This window comes from Rhinatrema bivittatum, chromosome 17, assembly GCF_901001135.1.
Source record: "Rhinatrema bivittatum chromosome 17, aRhiBiv1.1, whole genome shotgun sequence".
NCBI lineage: Eukaryota > Metazoa > Chordata > Amphibia > Gymnophiona > Rhinatrematidae > Rhinatrema > Rhinatrema bivittatum.
The window spans coordinates 52489459-52510602 of record NC_042631.1 but is presented as its reverse complement, the minus strand read 5'-3'; the positions used below and the strand labels follow the sequence as shown (position 1 = coordinate 52510602).

Sequence of the window (21144 nt, the reverse complement as noted above, 5' to 3'; positions counted from 1 at the left end):
TAAGAGTAGATAGCCTATCAAGGGAGAGAGGACCACCAGAGATTGGGGGGAGAATGAGAGGACCTCCCAGAAATCATTATCGACCATAGGTGGAGGGATAGAGGTCCACCATGGTCTACAAGGAAAGATGACCACCAGAGATTGAGGAGGAAGGAAGATAACAGCCAAGTTTTATTTGAATTTCTATTCCATAATTCACTGCAGATTACAATAAAACCTTCACAATGCATAAAACATCAATATAACCTGACAGTGACCATAAAATGTCATAACATACATGATTAAAAATATAAAAGCAAATAATATCCTAAAATACATCAACCATAACTAACCAATATAAAATCAATTAGAACAAAAACACTGACACTCCCACCTCCCCTGCATGTATGTATTTAGAGGGACACAGACATGGAGATCCATATGCCGTCTTCCCTTTGAAAAGCAAGCTATTGTGTTTTTCTGAAATCTAAATTATTTGGAGGCTATCTTCTTCTTTTTTTTTTTTTTTTTCCAATGTGTTCGTAAGAATGACAAACTAAAATAAAGTATAAAAGAAAAGCAGACAAGGGGGTCAATGTTCAGGGAGGGTAATTTTGCAAACGTTTTATATGCATAAACACCTGTTTATCCACATAAAAAGGCTGTTGAAAATTGCTACTCCCTGCCATTAAGGATGATAAAAATACTTGTGGAGAAAGAGCTAGGTTGGGGGAGGAAAGTACCTGCAGGGATGTAATTTTGAAATCCTTGTCCGGACTTTCATGCATGTACTTTGTGCCACCTTCAAAGCAGATGCAAAGTACACAGCTCCAAGAGTACTGGCTTTCCTTCAGCAGCTTGAGTTTTCAAAAGGAAACTCTGTGGACGGTTTTCTTTGAAAACTAGATTGCAGGACTGCAGGTACGAGTGCTGATTTTCTGCCAGGTCCTCCTGAGTTGCCAATCTGGAATTCTTTTGAACTTTCTTCGTTTTCCCCATTGCAGCTGAAGTGGGAAGTGGAGGCCACTGTTGGCTTCAACCTTCAATTATGAGAGCAATTTTTAAATAGCTTTGGAATTTCCCTCCCTATGTATTCAGTTTAGGTCAGTAAGCATTAAGTTTTTATACATGATTCTGGAGATACCTTTCCCCAACGAGTGTGTCTCTGGATTGAGAAGCACAATAACTTTAAGCTAATAAACAGAAGGGTTGGTCTTTCCCAACCCTCCCCACCCACCCTTAGCTTATCCTTTTAATTTATAGGCAGGTGCCACTTTCACACTAAAGGCAGATTTATTTTTTTTTAACTTCACAAATTGTCCACACATTAAGAGTTTGCTCATTCCCTTGTAGGCCAGTACCAGACATATAGTGAATACACTAATACATTTAAAGGACCCTAATTAGATACATTCCTACTCCCATACAGGCCGATACAGTACAGTGCACTCCGGAGCACACTGTTAACCTGCCCTTGGACGTGCGTTTTCCCTTACCCCTTAAAAGCATCTCATTACAATGTTCTGATGTTGATTATGCCACAGACTAACAATTCAGAAATTGCCAGGTTGTAAAAGCAGTTTTATACAGTGCAAAAACTGAAATTAATAAAATCCAGCTCTAATAATGACTTTAACTTGAGGTATAAATGACATCTTGGAATCTGTAACAAATCTAAGACTTCCGGCTTGACTATTTTTACTTTATCATCCACAGACATGCAAGGTCAGATTAGATTGGATTCCTAATGTTGCAGAATAACAATTGCATTCTTTGCTAGAATAAGAGCAAGTGTGTTGAGTCAGCCAAGATTTAATTGCTGACATGCAGGTAGAAATTGTAGAAGTTGCCTCAGATAAGAATTTTCCATTGGAAAATAGAAATGGATGTCCTCAGCATATATTTGAAAGCCCTCACAAAGGCTAGCCAGTAGTTGACATATAGGGCTAAATAGATTTAAATAGTAAAGCAGACAGGGCTGACCCCTGTGGGACTCCTGAAGACATAGCACAAGGGTAAATGATCTTATTGGGGTCCTATTTTATTGTTTTCTAAGTTGCTGCAGGTACAGAGAAGTAACAAATTATACAGGGAATGGAGAAAAACTAAAATTAGGGCTCTCTAGCTTAGAAAAGAGAAGACTGAGAGTGGATACAATTGCGATTTATAAAATCATGTGGCGTAACAGGTAAATAGATCAGTTCTTTACCCTTTCACACAGCACTAGGCTATGGGATACTCCATGAAACCAGCCACCAGCAGATTTAAACAAATTGTAGGGAGTAATTTTTCACTCCATGCCCAATCAAGCTACAGAATCTGTTGCCAGAGAATGTGGTCAAGGCAGCTAACATAGTTGGTTTCAAGAGAAAAAAATCTGAAATCATGGTACAACATAGAATTAAAGCAAATGAAAAACGAACTCAGACAAAAAGAGCCTGGCGCAAAGCCCCCTCTCCTCAGAAGGTTTCCATTTTCAAATCTGCCCTACATCATTAGACTCTACACACTTAACGCCAAACGTGATTTTTACACCTTTAAAATACATGATTACATGTACAACCCGAAAGCCCTCTTTTCTTATGTTGCTGAACTTACTAAATCTGCCCCTCCCCCCATCCCTGACAATGAAGCTAATAGCAAATGTGAAGAACAGGCACTCTACTTTCACAATAAAATAGTAAATATCCTCCTCAGATTCCCCCCTTGCCCAACATCTGCCACCCTAGACTCCCTTGACCTTACCACCTCCAAGGAAATCGAATCAATCCTCAAAAAGATCAAACCTGCAAACCACCCTTTAGACGCCCTCCTCACTATACCCAACACCATAGCCAAACCATTAGCCGATTTATTAATTGCTCCCTCTCCTCTGGCATAGTCCCAGACACTCTTAAGCACGCAGTGGTTAAACCCTTGCTTAAAAAACCCTCGTTAGACTTTAAGGACCCAGCCAACTATCGTCCGATATCTTATCTCCCATTTATCTCTAAAATCATGGAAAAGGTAGTCAACTCCCATAAGAACATAAGAAATTGCCATGCTGGGTCAGACCAAGGGTTCCATCAAGCCCAGCATCCTCTTTCCAACAGAGGCCAAAACCAGGCCACAAGAACCTGGCAATTACCCAAACACTAAAAAGATCCCATGCTACTGATGCAATTAATAGCAGTGGCTATTCTTTAAGTAAACTTGCTTAATAGCCATTAATGGACTTCTCCTCCAAGAACTTATCCAAACCTTTTTTGAACCCAGCTACACTAACTGCACTAACCACATCCTCTGGCAACAAATTCCAGAGCTTTATTGTGCGTTGAGTGAAAGAATTTTCTCCGATTAGTCTTAAATGTGCTACTTGCTAACTTCATGAAATGCCCCCTAGTCCTTCTATTATTCGAAAGTGAAAATGTCACATCTACTCGTTCAAGACCTCTCATGATCTTAAAGACCTCTATCATATCCCCCCTCAGCTGTCTCTTCTCCAAGCTGAACAGCCCTAATCTCTTCAACCTATCCTCATAGGGAAGCTGTTCCATCCCCTTTATCATTTTGGTTGCCCTTCTCTGTACCTTCTCCATCGCAACTATATCTTTTTTGAGATGCGGCGACCAGAATTGTACACAGTATTCAAGGTGTGGTCTCACCATGGAGTGATATAGAGGCATTATGACATTTTCTGTTCTATTAACCATTCCCTTCCTAATAATTCCTAACATTCTGTTTGCTTTTTTGACTGCTGCAGCACACTGAGCCGACTATTTTAAAGTATTATCCACTATGATGCCTAGATCTTTTTCCTGGGTGGTAGCTCCTAATATGGAACCTAACATCGTGTAACTACAGCAACGATTATTTTTCCCTATATGCAACACCTTGCACTTGTCCACATTAAATTTCATCTGCCATTTGGATGCCCAATCTTCCAGTCTTGCAAGGTCCTCCTGCAATGTATCACAGTCTGCTTGTGATTTAACTACTCTGAATAATTTTGTATCATCTCAGACTACCTCCTCAGAGGCATGGACCAAGGACACTGCTACATCCTTGCTCTACTGGACATCTCCGCTGCTTTCGACATTATAAGCCACACTCACCTCCTCTGCTGCCTATCCGACATTGGCCTCTCTGGCTCTGCTCTCCAGTGGTTCACATCATATCTATCTAACAGACAATTATCAGTCAAAGTAGGCAATGCTGAATCTACCCTTTACGCCCTCTCCCAAGGAGTTCCTCAAGGTTCCGCCCTCTCGTCCACCCTTTTCAATGTCTACCTTACTCCCCTCTGCCAGCTCCTATCTGACCTTGGCCTCAAATTCTACCTATATGCTGATGAAGTTCAAATCATCATACCCATTACTGACTCTTTATCTGATGCCTTAAAATTCTGGGGGAATTGCCTTGCCACCATTAACACCCTCCTCTCTAATCGCCACCTTGCCTTAAACCCCGCTAAAATGGAACTGCTCATTTCTCAACACCTAACCCCAAACCCGTCCTCGCAAACGACCCAGCATATAGCGCCTTTCCTGCACAACATTGTGTTCAAAATCTAAAAAAACACATGTACTCAATCCTCAAGGAAGGTTTCTATAAGCTTAATGTGATGAAAAAATTAAAACCATTACTCCATGTCAGTGATTTCCGCACAGTCATCCAGGCCACTCTCTCATATAAAATGGACTATTGTAACTCCCTCTTCCTAGGCCTCCCCCATTCCACTATAAAACTACTTCAAATGCTGCAGAATGCAGTAGCTAGGACCATATCCAATGCTCACAAATATGACCACATCACTCCCATCCTTGAGGACCTTCACTGGCTCCCAATCCCCTCTCGTATCCTCTCTAAAACTCTCACCACGATCCACAAAGCCATTTACACTCACAATTCGAACTGGCTAGATGAGCCACTCCGACACACACGCTCTAACCGTCCCTCCAGAGCTTCTAATAAAGGGACCCTCCACGTGCCTTCCCTAAAGACGGCACACCTTGCATCCACGAGGGACCAAGCCCTTTCCATTGCTGGGCCTACAAACTGGAACTCACTACCTTCGAACCTCCGGCTCGAGCCATGTGCTATTAAATTCAGAACTAACCTAAAGACCTGGCTCTTCAAACAAGCATGTTCTCCATAGCTCCTCCACACTTCCACACTCCTTTGCGGTGCCAGCTTGTAACCTGAACCCATGTATAAAGTTATGTTATATTGTTTCACTGTTTTCTGGTTTTGCGTATTCCTGCAACCAGCCTGTTGCACTTGTATCTCAAACTCTCTGTATCTCTGTTCCTATGTAATCCCTTCCCTGTTACCTGTTTGTAATTTCCAATCTGAGGTTCTGCTGAAAACCGATATGATGTCGCTACTAATATCGGTTTAAAAAAAAGACTTAAGAGAGGGTTGGATAAGATCCTAAAGGAAATGTCCATAAAGTTATTAGTAAGGTAGACTTTGGAAAGCTTGTTCTTATGCCTGTGAGTGAGATATAAGAAATAGATCCACTATTGAGGATCGGCAGCGTACTTGTGACCTGGACTGGCCACTGTTGATGGATCTTGGTGTGACCCAGCATGGCACATCTTATGTTAGCATCAGAGTGCTGTCTGTGTTAATGTCTCTAAACATAGGTCTTTTATCATAGTATTTTTAAAACTGTATTAAGATTCCTTTGGTTTAACAGTTCTCTTGATCATGGCAGGTGTTGCTTCAGTCAAATGTGAGGAATAACCCCAGATTTGTTGAATTTGTATGCAGATTCTTGCAGTTATTTATTGAACTAACTTTATCTACTGGTTTTGAGGCTATACAAATCCTGTTGAAATGTATAGAACTGTTTGACCTTGTCAGTTTCAGGATACACTCATATTCTTAGAACAGTATCTCAAATAGAGGACTGGTGTCTTATTTTGTGCATTTAGTGGAAGGAACTGCAGAATTGCCTTTCTCCATCTGTGAATGCCTGATCTCTTGACACTGTTGCATGAGTAACTTCATTCATCAGGTCATGCAAACCATCAGTCCTCTAGTCTCGTCACTGTTTTGTGTGGGGGGTGTTTGCTCTTTTGGGGGTTTTCTGCAATTCTGAGTTTTGTAGGTCCCAGAGCTACTCGGGCATGTTGTCTGGGAAGAGGAAAATATGGTGCGCTCAGCTGAGCGCATGGCTTTACGTGCGTTTTGGACACATCCAAAACATCTTATGTAATAAGGGGATTAGCGCATTCCAACCAGTGTGTAGCTAATAGCGCTCATCCCATGTAAATTCACGTTGATGAGGCTCTTAGCTATTACCCACTTATACAAAAAGGTGTGCGCCCAACTTGCACATTTTTACTCAAAGGTGCACCTTCCCCGGAATAGGTGTTAACTTTAGGGGCTCCTCAAGAATGAACAGAAAAGCAGAAAATACTGCTCTTCTGTAGTTCCTCAGACATAATATCATGGCGATATTAAGTCAGAGGAACAGAAAGGAGTAAGGGAAACCTTTTTTAAAAAAAAATCACTGGCGGTCAGGTTAGGAAAACAGATGCTCAATTAACGAGTGTCCGTTTTCCTAACCTGCAATGATAGCCACCTCTCCTGGGTGGCCTAGGGACACAGTTCCCCCTAGTGCCTCCTTTTTACTGTGGCAGCCATTTAAATATTAAATCAAGCACCTGAGAGAGTTAGATCGGCGCACATTAAGAGTGAGCACCCGTTTTACACGCACAGATATTGCATCGGCCTGTTACAGTATTAGCTAGCCAGGATCATCATAGTGGCAGCGTTTCTCTCCTGTTTGAGGCCTGAGAGCACCAACTCTGTGGCACACATAGGCCCAGCCAACCCACTGGGTGGGAGATGTGAACCCAGAGAACTGTGTAATGAATGTGCATGAAAAGGCATCTCTTCCCAGATCTCACATAGCGCACAGGTGTGCAGCTTCTCTGAAGGCTCAGGGAGGGGATGTGTTTCTGTATAGGGATTAAACTTCTGTATCCTCAGATAAACCTACAGTCTGTGCCCAAAACCATTTGTAGCCAGGGCATAAAATGTACAAGATCTCATTACGGCTCTTTAAAAGGCATGAGTGACTGCAGATTGTGAAACCCTGACAGACTGGGAAATCTAAAATCTGTGCATGGTATGCTGTCTCTAACTGGAATATAAACTTCGTAGGAATAGGCTCATAGGCCAGTTCAGCTATGCCCTTCCCACCTGTGTCTAATGTGTGTGGCTCCCACAACTAAGCCGAACAAAGCAGAGAGGGCAGTTCAGTGTTGTGCATTTTGTTTGTAAGATGCGAATATAGCATCCAAAGTGAATGTATTGTCAGGTGAATGTTTGCAGGTGCCTGGTGCTGGAGGAAAAGGGCAACATATTCTGAGTGCACGGTTTGGGAGGAACATCTGTGTGCTGGGCAAAGGGATGGGGAATGGATTACTTTTCAATATGTGAAGGATGGGATAATATATTTCTGTTTGGGGAGGGTATGTGTGTGTTGAGAGGACATAAGGTATTGCTGTGAATATGCTGGGTGGGGATGTTGCATTACTCTGTACATGCAGAGCTGGAGTTTGTGTTACTGGGATGGGGTTAAACATTACTCTGGCTGTATATGCAAGGCAGGTGGGGGTGTGATGTACCTCTTGAGCTGTATGTGCATGTGTTCTCTGCTGCAGGCTTACCCTTGCGATCGTGCCTAAAGCACTCTGGTTTCCAGGTGACAGACACGATTCACGGTACAGTATGAGATCTCTGACGTCTGAGCATTCTCTGTGGTTTTATCAGCTTTAATGGCTTATTAAGAAATATGTTTTCCATAATAGGTTTTACGCAGCATCAGCTGCATGGTTTATACTGTGAAAATGTCAGGATTTACACAGTAACTACACATGGTGAAAGGTTTCTCCTGGCCATCCTGTCCACACACAACTTGCATGTTTCTTGGTCTCTGGCTGAGAGCAGGTATGTGATGAATGGGGAGTGTACTAATCATATCAGATGTGGCAATACCCAAACCCTGGCACCCTTAATGCCTCCTGTTACTTATGAGGGCATGTGTAGACCCTGGAATGGGGGGACTTCTGGCAGATACTGGACTGGGATTAGTCCTTGCTGAAGGTGAACCAGAATACTGTGGGAGTTGTTAAAGCAGGCATTTCAATCTTTTAAAGATGCCATGTTCGTCCATGGTAATTTGAAAGTTATAGGGCTGTGATGTGCCTTATGTGGCTATTTGTTTGCCATTGTGGTACATCAGCAAAGCTATGCAAATTGAAAGATTAACAGCACAGTGGGGTAAAGCAGGCCTGCTCCATGGCTGTAAATAAAGGATCACTGTCGCCAATTCCTGACACTGTCCCTCCTAAAGAAAAAAATGAAAGGATACATTTCTTTGCCAGACTTTTTTTTTCCCCAAGAGGCCAACTAGATTATGTTGGAATTTGCCACAAATGTGATTGGCTCCTGAGGGATAAATAACTTTTATTAGCCCATGCAATGCATCTCAGCAGAATGCTAGTAATAGAGTAGATTCTGCTTCCTCTATTGCATATATCTCTTGGGTCACTGTGCTTCAGTGTCTAAAAAAGATACCCCCCCCCCCCCCCCCCCCCCCGGGAAGAGCCTGGAACGGAGACGTCTACGAGTGGTACTACTAACCCTTTCCAGCAGTGCTTTACCTGGCGAGAGGGTTGGAGCATATTCAGCCCTGGAAGCCTGTCTAGATTGGAAGGTGTTAGGAGCTGCCCTTCCCAAAACCCAGTTATGCAGGTCATTGGCTCTGTTTGCAGGGGCCTTCCTCATCCTCAAGACCATAGTAAAGGAAAGCTGAAATACTCTTTCCCCGGCCGCTCACATGAACAGAATCGGGAGCCAAGCTTATTCACGGGTTTTGTTTGCTTTTTGTCAAGGCCCTCCATTGGCTTTAGCTCCCATATTTAAAGAAACATCTGAATGGACAGAAGTGAGGTCCATATATTTTTTTTAAGTGCTGGCTCCTGCCCCCACTCTTCCCTTCTTACTCCCATCCCAGCACCGTGTAACTCCTGTTTTATTGGCTTGTAAACACAGTGCCATGGCAGCCTGAGTTGCCCTTGCCAGGCGCTTCCTGAGTTCATCTTGTCTACTATTAAAATGAAGGCTAATTGGAGGAAAAGCACTTTCAGGGAATACCAAGGCAGGAAAGAAATCCTAAGGAAGACGTTTGACTAGTAGGTAAAATCATACTGTTAAGATTAACTCTCCAGCATAGGCAAAACTGCCTTCTGTGGCGATGGAAACATCCTGTTTGTGCAGCTGACTCCAGTGCTGAGGACTGGAAAGCGGTGCCAGTTGCAGAGGAGCATGTGCTGCTACCGTAGCAGTCCTGGTGGTGGGAAGAAGGTGTTCTGCACTAGTTACTGTGTAAATCCCTGACTTCTTGCATGGGCCTGGGGCAGTTGGCCTAGCTTTGTCCTTCATGTCTCTCCATATAGAAGCCTTCCATCACTAATCATTGCCTGCTGCTTAAGCTTGGGAATACCGTGATACCCGATGTGAAGATACATAGGCTTGCAGTATCCCTGCTATCTGCCACTACTGTGGTGTCATCCCATGCTGACCCCCCCCTTATATAGCAAAAGTTAACATCTGATCTTCTATTCTACACTGTAGAAGGCGAAGGTCTGATACAAGCATGGTTTCTAGGGGGTAGAGTTCAAGATATTATCTTAAGTTTTGTATCTGCTGTTCCATTATAAGCAGGTCAGAAATATTTTAATTAAATGTGGCATAGCAGCTTTGCAGAAGCATGACTACCAGAGAAGTAGTTATACATTCCTGATGTAGGATGCATGTTTACAATGACTTTGCCAGCACCTACAAATCAGACTAACCCAACTTTCAGCATGCAGAAAGAGTGCTATAGATGTATGCAAACAGTTCTGCCCATTATCCCACTCCTGTTGTGCAGCACCTCCTGCTATTTAAATACTGAAACCTTCCCCCACCCCCAACCTCCACAGTGCTGCCCTGAGCCCATCAAAAACACATTTCTAAAATCCCGGCTAATACTGATGGACATTAGGAAGCAAATACTTAACCTTGAGGGAGGTGTAATTTCCGAATCCTCTGTGGCCCTGCTCTTGGTGAGCTGTGTGTTTCAGGGTTTGTGTTCTCTTTGGATTAGATGATGATGTAGTTTCACTCTTTCCTGTTCGGATCAACAGATGAGACTAGTGATGTCTTCCATGTGTTTTGCTAGCATTTTCTCATCCTTTGACATTGTGTGCTTTTTCTCATTAATAGATGTCTTATAATAAAGGAGAGTCCAGACAAGCCCCAAAAGAGAACTTCTTTCAGGTAAATGTGCCCTTGTGTTTACCTCATGCAAAGTCAAAACACCCACAGAACTGGGATGGGAGAGTAGTAGTTGGGCGAAGACAGCCATAGACCAGGGTCTGTAATTGGGGACATAAGGTAGGAGAGCGCCTGAGCAAGTTAAGTATCAGTCTTTAGCCCAGAAGTAGTGTAGTACTGGGGCGTTGGGCATGGTTTTCATTTAAGTGTCATAATTCAGATATCTGCATCTTAATTTGCAAATAGAAAGTGGAAGGCGGAGATGGAGGCTCGGTGAACATCTGAAACTGAGTCTCTGCTGTTTGTCAGAATGAGTCCATAATCTGCCTTTGACCTGTTGTAGAATATGCTGAAGAAAATTATGGTAGTTATGTAGCAATGACGGTGACACGATTAGGCTAAGAAATGTTTAACATTGCAGGTAGGTCTTCCTGAGAACACTTGTTTTGTGTTTTTCCAAGTTTGAACACACAAGGGAGTTGAATTAGCACAAGTTTCAATTGTCCATCCATACATCTTCCATGTATATTCAGATGTGTGTATATATGTATGTACACACAAGGAAATCTCAAAGGTGGTTACATCTTGCATTTACTTGCCACATGCTTGGGTGAGAGGACTAGACATTCTGGCTACAAATTCTTAAGGCATTTCCTCAAATGTATGTCTATGCATGTGTGTGTGTTCATGGAGTTAAGTCGATGATCTTTGCAGAACACTCAGAATGATAGATTGGGTTCCTAGCAATTTAATGCCCTTGAATGTCTGAGTAGAGAAACTAATAAGAGCCAGAGGGAAAGTAGTAAGGGGAGAGGCCAAGAACACTAAGCTCCTGATAAGAGCTAAATATGAATTGGTAACAGGGCACAGAGAAATGAAGTCACTTATTCTCTGGAATATGAGCTCATAAGTGGTGCTGTAAAACTGATGCTAGAAAATTCTGCCACCTCAGGCCACCATGAACCAAGGATTGTAATGTTCAAGTGGCTACAATAACATGACACCAGGTTCTCTGTAGAACAAACTGAGATATACCAGAAGAACCCAGTTAACGCTGCAGTCAGACTTCGTGTGCCAGCGAATGTGATATTGCTAGACAGCTGGAACAAGACTGCCACAACTCTGACCCTGCTCGCTAACGGCAGTCACGTCCCAAGACTGGCTGAGGGCAGAAATTCTGCAATTAACGCAATCTGCAGATGACTTGGTTCTGCTTGGCCAGGCTCGATGAATGTCCTTTCTAATCTGCATGCTGCTGCCTGGCAGCCTTCATGTTCTTGTGTCCTAGCAAAAGCACAGAGCCCACAGAGTTTTTGCCGAACAGTGGCTGCAAAAGAGCTATGCTGGAAAAATCTGAAGGTGAGAAACTTGCACAATTCCAGTCCCTCAAGAAGTAGAAACATTTCTGTTTCTGTTCCGTGCGGAACGGAGCACAGACTTATTTCATAGCACATACAGCTGATTTTTACCTTCATGAGTACTACATGGAGTCTAATTCAAATATCTCCCCGTGCTGAGCACCTAAATTTTAGATGCATCAGATTGGAGTTGGAGTAATTTACATGCTTGAATGTAGGCAAACTTTAGCTGCCTCAGTCTTAGGCGCCTAAAATTAAGTGAATTTTCAGGCCATGATCTGGGCACCTAAATTTAGTCAGGCACTTGGCTTTCTTTGAACACTGGCTCCTAAACTGTTTTCCCATAGACCTGGAATGGGAGAAAAGCCTTAGGGTCCATATTCAGTAAGCTGCTGAGTGGGTAAGGTTATCCAAAGAACTTGATCTGGATTTTCAGTGGAGTTTACCTGGATAATATCTTGTTTTGTTTTTTCTATTGAATGTCCGGGTTAAGTTACCTGGATAACTTTACACCTATTTGTTCGGACAGGCTTGATGGCACAAATTTAGCCACACAGTGGTGTGATCTGGCTACACTTCCAGCACTACCCTCTGTCTTTAACTTCTTTCTCGGTAACTTTGTCTGCATAAGTTTGGTGTGGAGTAGCTGCCGAGTGGTTATGGCTCCTTGTGACCTTGGGCAAGTCACTTTACCCTCCATTGCCTCAGGTACAATCTAACAGGCCGATACAGTAAAGCGCGGCCGCGGTTACCCTGCTTCTAACCCGCTTTCTACCCACAATTTGGCTGCGTTAGCCCAACCCGCGATCCATTATCCCTTTTAACCCATCCTTACCGCTTCTTTAAATCAACGGGTAACCCTTTCCGCCCGCGGCATGTATATGAGATGTAAACGATTGGATTAGCTATTGCGACCCAATTATCGCCTTTTTAACCTGCAGTTTAGCCGCGCTTTTAACCTGCTAATTTACCGCCTACCCCTACCCCTGCGTTAGAGGCAGGGGGTAAGGGTAGACGGCAAACTTTCCCCCAAAAGAAAACCTAAAATCCCCTCCTCCCGAAGCGACTGGACATGTAAAATATGTAAAACCTAAAATACCCTCCTCCCGAAGCGACTGGACATGTAAAATATATGAATGTGTAACCAACTTACTTTTTGTTTTTCAGCCTTCTCTGCCGTCCTCTGGTGGGGGCTGCCGCCGGCGAAGACGGACGAACGCACGCCCGTAGTGCATAGGCGCTCAAGCCAGCGAAAGCACATGGACGGGCGTGCGTGACGTCATGCGCTTTGCTGGCTAGAGCGCTCAAATTGACGGGCACTCAAGCCAGCGAAAGCACATGAACGGGCGTGCGTTGACGTCACAGCGTACGTCACGCACGCCCGTCCATGTGCTTTCGCTGGCTTGAGCGCCCATGCACTACGGGCGTGCGTTCGTCCGTCTTCAGCAGCGGCAGCCCCCGCCGGAGGACGGCAGAGAAGGCTGAAAGGGCTGAAAAAGAAACAAAAAGTAAGTTGGTTACACTTATTCACATATTTTACATGTCGAGTCGCTTTGGGAGGAGGGGATTTTAGGTTTTTAGGTTTTCTTTGGTTAAAGTTGGGATCCACTTGGTGCCTGTCACTTCAAACGTCATTTGAAATGACAGGCACCAGCGCACCCAGGATACTGTATAAAGCACCTATACAGTAAAATGGATTGCGCTTCATGGACTCGTGTTGGACGCGGCTTGAATTTGCATGCGATTTTTAATACAGTATCGAGCGGTAGGTGAGCCGGACTGTGCGTGCGGCAAACGTGGGTGCGCCCGGCACTAACGCAACTCTTCCTACCGCTCCTGACTGTATCAGCCTATTAGATTGTAAGCCCTGTGGGGATAGGGAAATACCTACAGTACCTGAATGTAATCCGCTTTGAAGCGCTGAAAAAAGTGTGAAAAGCGGAATATAAAAAATCTAAAACACAAAATTTTGTGAGGACAGTAACCAAGGTAAAGGGAGTATTGGGGGGGGGGGGGTCTTTAAGTGGGGGAAAAGAACTGATTTTACTTAGCTTCCTTAAAGCTTTATATTCAAAAGATCTAAGAGACTGATAATGATAAAACTATGGAATCAATGCTGGAATCAAACCAGCATTTATTGCAAAACTAACTTAAAGAAATAAATAACTTTAGGGCTCCTGGGATCAAAGTTAAAATGAGGTCCACAATAATTCTCTCAAAGAAAATCTCTATTGGCATTGGAGCCAAAGGAGCTGCTCAAACCCCAGTAGGTTTGGTTTACTGGCTTTATTGCAATTCCTTGTACAATGGGCTTCCAGCTAATACTAAGGAGAGCTTTACCACTTGTACAGAATACTTCCTGGGCCACATTATACCGGTACTGGCAGATCTCCATTGGCTCCCATTAAAATGGCAGCGTTGCTACACAAGCTCCTACTGAATACGGAGACTTCCATTTGGTGCCTGGTCACTCGCAGCAGCAAGCAAGAAGTTTCACCTGGTCTAGCATGCTTAGGTTTTACTCGGGAGAGGGTGTTTTCTATGATGGGGCCAGTGTTTGGGCGTTCTTCGCCAGACCACCTCCAAGCCATGCATACCATCTTTGCTGTGAATAGAGCTACGTAAGATTTTGCACATGCATCGTTCATTGGAAGTCTGAATGAACGTGTATGCAGCCTGCAGATTATCTTTTATGTAGTATTGTAACTTTTGGATTGTGTGTACATTTCCTGTGATGTCTGCGGATAATGTAGGATGGTACTGGCAATAGTCCAGAACTTGACTGTACAAACCAGTGCAGGAGTTTCTCCAGGAGGTGGCTGGGAAGCAAGGAATTGTTCATAGGTTTCCCTTTGCCACCTGATACCCTTCGACACTCTGCATTAAAAAGACAGGTGGGGTCTCTAACCCTGGGACTGACCTCCCATCTACCATCTGGCCATCTTCCCAGGCAAACCTAAGAGACTTATTTATTTATTTATTTAGAAACATTTATATACCGGTAATTGTGGGGACATCATACCGGTTCACATAATAACTGGAAGCTTGGAAAGTACATTTCAACAGGGAGAGTAACTGGGCGAAGGGATAAACAAGAAGCAGTAAGAAGGAAAGAAACAAGTCATAAGAGGAAAATAAATTTACAATTTACATTTAGTATCTCCTAGGAATGAGGGGGAATGAGACTTAGCTTCAGTTTGCATCTTTGAAGTTCCCAGGATTACCATCCCTATCCTGTTCCAGGGGGACAACTAAGAGGCCCGTGAGTAACCTATTCACCGGGATGCTTAGGGATTTGGATTGTATATATTCCTAATGTTGAGCAGTTATGTGAGGAAACAATATTCATGTATCTTTCTTTAGGACTTGGCTTTTAGGGGCACGAGTGAGCAGACTTTAAAACGTGTGAATGAAGGAAATAACCAGCTTGACCACGTAGTCCAGCAGTTTGCCCAGTCCATCTCTAGACCCTCTGGTTCTTCAGCCTGAACCCCACCCAGTCCATTTTTGGTTATAACTAGTTAGTTTTATTCTGACACCTGAAAATGAGCAGTCAGACATGTGCTACACATAAATGTTGGCCCCAGCTCAATGCCCCTGACCTCCCCCCAAATCCACTTTTTTTTTTTTTTCCCCCCACATATGCACAATTTGTTTTTAAAACGAGTTGCTCATGCTTGGCCCATATACTTGCATATATGGGCCTTTTAAAGTGAAATTCAACCCAGGGAAGGCAAATTTCACACTGACGCGCATGTCTGCTGGCACCCAGGAGCTCAGCATTTTATAACTTACATGTGCGCATGTTATAAAATTACCTGGCCCTGTGCACATGTGCATGAAATGGTAAGTGTGCATGTGGGCACAAATGCCGCTTCTATGCATAAATTGGGGGTTTTAAAAGGGGCGCATGCCACCACTTCATCCCCAGTTTATCCAGTTAAACTGGGGGGGGGGTTGGGGAACCTCACCCCCCAGTTAGCCCTGACCCTTAACCCTGCAGATCTATCTACTTTTCTTCCATTTTTTTTTCAAACTTGCACATCATCCATAGCGGAAGTAAAGTTATGCATCAGGTGGCCTTGGCATGCCCTGGGTTGTCAGTATTTACGCGCACATCTTAGGTACTTGCCCAGACCATGCCCCGCCCCTTCTTGAAAACTTTTGAGATGTGCGTGCTATGGAGATATATGCCTATCTCAGCAGCTTTTAAAATCTGCTTGGCACACACGAGCCCAGCTTCTTCATGCATCCCTAATGTACGCGTTGGGCTTTTAAAATTCACCTTATTGCTGAACCAGCTAGCTCAGCACACACGGTCAAGCTCAGTGTCTGTCTGTTCAGGCACCTCCAAGGTGTTGACTAGGTATATGAATCATGGAAGTACTGGCTGTCAAATATTGCTGCTGGTCTCCATGAATACAGGTGAGTCACTGACTTGTCGGTCACTGTTCCCTCTGAATCAGAGAGTTTATGCTTGAGTCTACCAGAGCTTGCACAGCGAAGCCATCCGGTTCTGCTGGAATCAGGAAAGTGGTGACCGCCAAGCATGGAGTGGCCACAAAGTTGCGAAAGCATGGTCATCAAATTAACATCAATTGATTTTAGTCCTCTGATACTCAGGGCAAGGTGGCCTCTTTCTGCAGCTGAAGCAGGGCAGTAGGCATGGGTCCTGTTAAGTGCAAGGAACCAGGCTGCTCCTTCTGAGGTCTGCAGCAGGGGTCTTGCCTTTGCACTGTGATATCTTGGGTCTGGTAGAGGTAATGTCTCTGGTATCAACTGGACTTGGTGGAAGGCATCAGCCACTTCCAGAGCAGCCTCCCGGTTGAGCTTTTACTGTTAGTGTACCCACTGCCGCATAAGTGGGTTCACGCTGTCCAAAAACTGTTCCAGGTCGACCAGTTTGGCCACTTCAGTGCCATTCGTCCCTTCAGGCTAGAGCCACGACTAAGCTTTACTTTTGAGCTGGTAGAAAAAGCTCCATTGACTTTCTCCAGGCTGGAGGATTCCACACTGGATCTACCACTGGTACACTTCTGGGGTTCACCCAGCGTGTTCAAAGATGGTGTCTTTAATCTCTGCATAGCTGGCCCTTCCATCTGGATTTGCAGCCTGAAAGGCTGCCTGTTAGCAAAGTGCCTAGAGAGGTGGTCCACCTGGACTCTGATTCCTGTGAAGTTTGAATGAACTGTCCAGTCTGGGTCCTTTCCTAGAGCCAGCTGTAGCTGTAGCATGAGAGCTAGAGGGTTAGGTCGATTTGTAGTAGCCTGCATGGCTCGGGATATTGTTGGGCAAGGTGTTCTGCAGTGTGTTTTACTGGTCCTGCTGACATTGAGAGCTTGGAGTAAATGTTCCTTGCTGAATAAGTAAGGATTCAGGTGTAGGAGGTGCCTTTGTGCTCCCAGAGGTCCACCTCCCTATTCAGAAAACACACCAATCAGCCCTGTATTCTACTAAAATTAGTAACAGAACTTCTTCCTCTGTAGTTTATCAAATCGGACCTTGCCTGACATTGAACAGTTCTGAGACCTACCATTTTCCTAATGCACAGACTGAACCCTGGGATTACAGATCACGCTGTTCATGGCCCTGCTTCCTACTCTTCTTCCACTCTCCAGATACTGACTTGAATCACCTTATAGTGCTCCATAGTAGCTATCTGCCATATGGAGAGAGTGCTAACATAGATTGCCAGATTATGAACTGGTTTTGTGACCTTCTGCCTGATGTGTTCATTTCCACTCTACACTCAAGGCTCTTATGATTCATGGCTGGTTGGGAGTATGTGCAATGTGTATAGTCTTTGAAGACAAGGGGAATCACATATAAGAGTGGTGGTGATTATTTGTTTCCAGTTGGATGTGTTCTAGAAAATGTGTGGAAACACTTTTGGGCATGTGTGTTAGTTCTTACACTGCCACAGCGACAGCGGGCCTGTTTGGGTTTTTTTTCCGGCAGCAAGAATTGATGTTTTGGTAAGAGCAGCTGACCTTCACTGATATTACCACCGGTCAGCAGTTTTCAGCAATGGTGTACCTGATTTTCTTCAGTTTCTGTAGCTGGTTTCTTGTTTTCAAAGGGAAGAAGGCTTATTGTATCCCCCCAATAAATATCTATTGTTTGGTGTTCTTTCCATACCAAGTTTTAAGGTCATAGAGGAGCAGGGGATGAGGACTCAGGGTTTTTTGTTTTTTGTTTTTTTAATCTAAGCACACCTGCAGATTTGTCTTTTTAGTCAAAATTCTTTAGATTTTGAGTTGACTATTTTTTATACTATCTGAAGAAGTCAGCGGCTTTGGAGTGAATATTCGAAGACTTACATGGGGTTTTCTGTGTAAAATCGGTATATATGTGCACATGGAGCCTCTGCACGGTACTTGAATCTTCAAAAGGTGAGAGCATGCATGTGCTTTGCTGCCATGCCGAAAAGTATGTTCATACAAAAAGGGTGTTCCAGAATGGAGCTTGGAAGTAAACCCATCTGATTATTTTATAAATGGAGTACACGTGTATCATAAGCATGCATGCTCTTACACCTGCTAATCAAATCATGGAAATTACTTCCCGGTTTGGTCTGGAGCAAGCAGTGCAGGTCTGGGTCCAACTGGTCAAGGTCTTGGCAAACTGGTGCTTGGGAGTATGTGCATAAATATTTTCATAATCCAGATTCATGCATGTATCAACCAGCTTCATAAAATTCTTGGCTGCATGCATAAACTAAGTTATTGCATGCACATATTACAACTATTTTATGTATAAAATGTGTGCATACTTATGGGTGTATAAAGTATGTGGATCCTTGCATTAAAAATACTGAATAATGCCACAAAAGTACCTGCATATGTCAGTACTCACATTTGTTAAACTGTGTGGCTCCTCCTGCACATTTTTATTTAAATATTGGCAGAAGTTTTGGTGAACAAATTTATGTGGAGGAGAAGCCTAGTGATTAGTGGGCTGCAAACCAGGATTCAAATCCCATTGCTGCTTGTGAACTTAAGCAAGTCACTTCAGCCTCCATTGCCCCTGAGACAAATTTGTAGGTGGCTTTAATGAGCAGTGACAAGGACGTAATGTGTGTAAGAATCAAAGCTTCTGAAAAATGCATTTGTTTGTCTGGTTGAGGAGGAAAAGACCTCAGACCTGAGCTGGACTGTCTTAGGACTTGAAACATGCTCAGTATTATCAATACTAGGTCCAAAAGAATTTTTTTTAAGTGACTGAGTATATTCATGTGCAATAAAACTATCTTAAAAGATTTTTCATGTTCTGTTTTTTTTTTCAATGCATATCAAATACACCTGATATCACAGTATAAAAAGTACTTATCAAGTTGTACATATGTTTTTTTTCTTTTTTGAGAATTTTTGATGCACACTGAATTATGATTTGAAGATGTAGAGCTCTTCAAGAAGTGAAAAAATCAAAACAAAACACTGACCTGGCCTACAGCTGTTTCAGGGCTACTGTTAAGACACTCCACACCAAAATGTAAATCGTGACCACTATGAAATGGCCACATCTGCCTGATCCTAGATGTTACTTGAAATGCTACCTAGAATTTGTATAGTGTGTGTGTGATTGATTTATTTTTTTGGGGATTGGCTTCTGCTTCATTACAGATGTTAGGAAATTTTTATCAATTTGATTCCTGCAGCTGTTTGGCTTCATCCACTTGGTAAAGTTTGTGACTTTCTCCTTAAATTCACTGAAGATGAGAAAGGGGAGAGATGTAACTTTATTTTCCCCTTTTGGACCTAGTCACCCTCAGTCCACCTCCATCTCGCTAAAATTGCTGACGGTGAACATTATCAGCTAGGTAAAGATGCTAGCTATCATATTTTTTGCAAATACTCTAGGTATGCTGCTTGGCTGGCAAAGAAAGAGAAGGAAAAAGAGAAGCCGAAATCGAGTAAACCTAAGATAGCGAACGGACATGCTAGTGCGGAACAGGAAGTAGTGAAAGCAGTGGCAATACCTGATATTAAGGCTGTGGTGATGGAAGCCTTAGAACCCAAATAAAAAAAAAAATTGACAAACTGGAAGAGGTGCAAAAGGTAAACAGTTTTGAGTGCCATTTCACAGAAATTGAGCAGAGGGTGTCCGATACACAAGATGGCCTACAGGAAATGCAGACAGAGGTAATTGAGCTTAAAACTGCTTTCACTAAACAGGAGCAGCTGGAAGATTAAGAGAAGATCTTGGCGCAATAATTTACAATTCTATTGACTTGCTAGATTCCCTAGGAGAATGGGAGTTTGCGAAATGTTTGGAAACAAGATTGCCTCAAGAACTGAACACCTCTAATATGCAGCGGAAGCTGAGTATTGAATGTGCCCACTGACTGGGTCCCCACAACCAATATGGACAGTCCGCGAGTGGTTATAGCTTGGCTGCTTGACTTTTCTCAAAGTGGAAGTCATGCAGTCACTCAGAGCAGGAAAGCAGTTTAATTATGGAGGAAAGAAAATACTGTTTTTTTTCTAAGACTATTCAGCAGTATTGCTGCTCATCACCAGGAATTTGCACCCATATGCTCTAAGCTGTTCACGTTGTGTATTTGCTTGGCCTTGTTATAGCCGGCTAAACTTTGGGTGGCACTTACTGATGGAATCAAATGGTTTCTCTCTGTGAAAGAAGCTAAAAAAAATTGTTTGACTTGGGGGTAGATTTTAAAAGCCCTGCGCTCGTTAATCCTGCCGGATTTACGCGCACAGGGCACTTGCATGCTGGCGTGCCTATTTTGCATAGGCCGCCGGTGCGCGCAAAGCCCCGGGACGCGTGTAAGTCCCAGGGCTTGCTAAAATGGGTGGTCCAGGGGCGTGTCTGGGGGCATGGCAGTGCCCCGACACAGCGACCTGTGTTGGGGCCTGGCCAGCCGGCAGGTGTAACTCCATCGAACAAGGTAGGGGGGGGGGATTTAGGTAGGGACGGGGGGGGGGGGGGGTTTAGATAGGGGAAGGTAGGGAAAGGGGGGGGGGACAAAAAAAAGTTCCCTCCGAAGCCGCTCCGATTTCCAATGCGTTTCCCATAGACGCCTTTCTTCCATCAAGGGCCTCTTAAATGTCTCTTCTGCTGCCTCTCATAGCCAGCACTCTTCTAATGTTGAACCGGGACGGGGTTCACTGTTCCTCAGACCCACGTCCTGGCCGAGACCAGTATGCTTCCCATGCTTCTCAATCTATCACACCAGTAACCAATTTGCCTTCTCACAAGTCAGTCTCAAATCATAGACTCACTGATTTCTCAGGTACTGGTAGCGTCACAAAACCTTCCACACATAAATCCTACCATTCAAAATGGCATGATTTACCACATGATGCATACAAAAGGGTATTACCCTTTTTTTCTTTTTCTACACCACTCTTTTCTCTTGCTCCCTCGGATTCTGCTCCCCAGACATCCTCCACATAGGTACACCTCTGCTCCAATTGGTGTATCGTTTGGGAGTGGGGATACCTGATTTATGGTAAACCCCTTCTGAGTCAGC

The 21144-nt window shown here is 43.7% G+C and overlaps 1 protein-coding gene across 2 annotated transcripts in view; it reads left to right on the top strand.

Moving 5' to 3' along the window:
* CHKA (choline kinase alpha) overlaps positions 1-21144 on the top strand; it is a 253917-nt gene that overhangs the window by 64606 nt on the left and 168167 nt on the right. Inside the window, exon 3 of one of the 2 annotated variants that reach the window (XM_029583211.1) lies at positions 10246-10299. The exons of the other annotated variant lie outside the window; for it this stretch is intronic. Coding sequence (XP_029439071.1) covers positions 10246-10299 — 54 coding nt within the window. The remainder of the gene's footprint in view (positions 1-10245; positions 10300-21144) is intronic. 2 annotated transcript variants of the gene reach the window in all.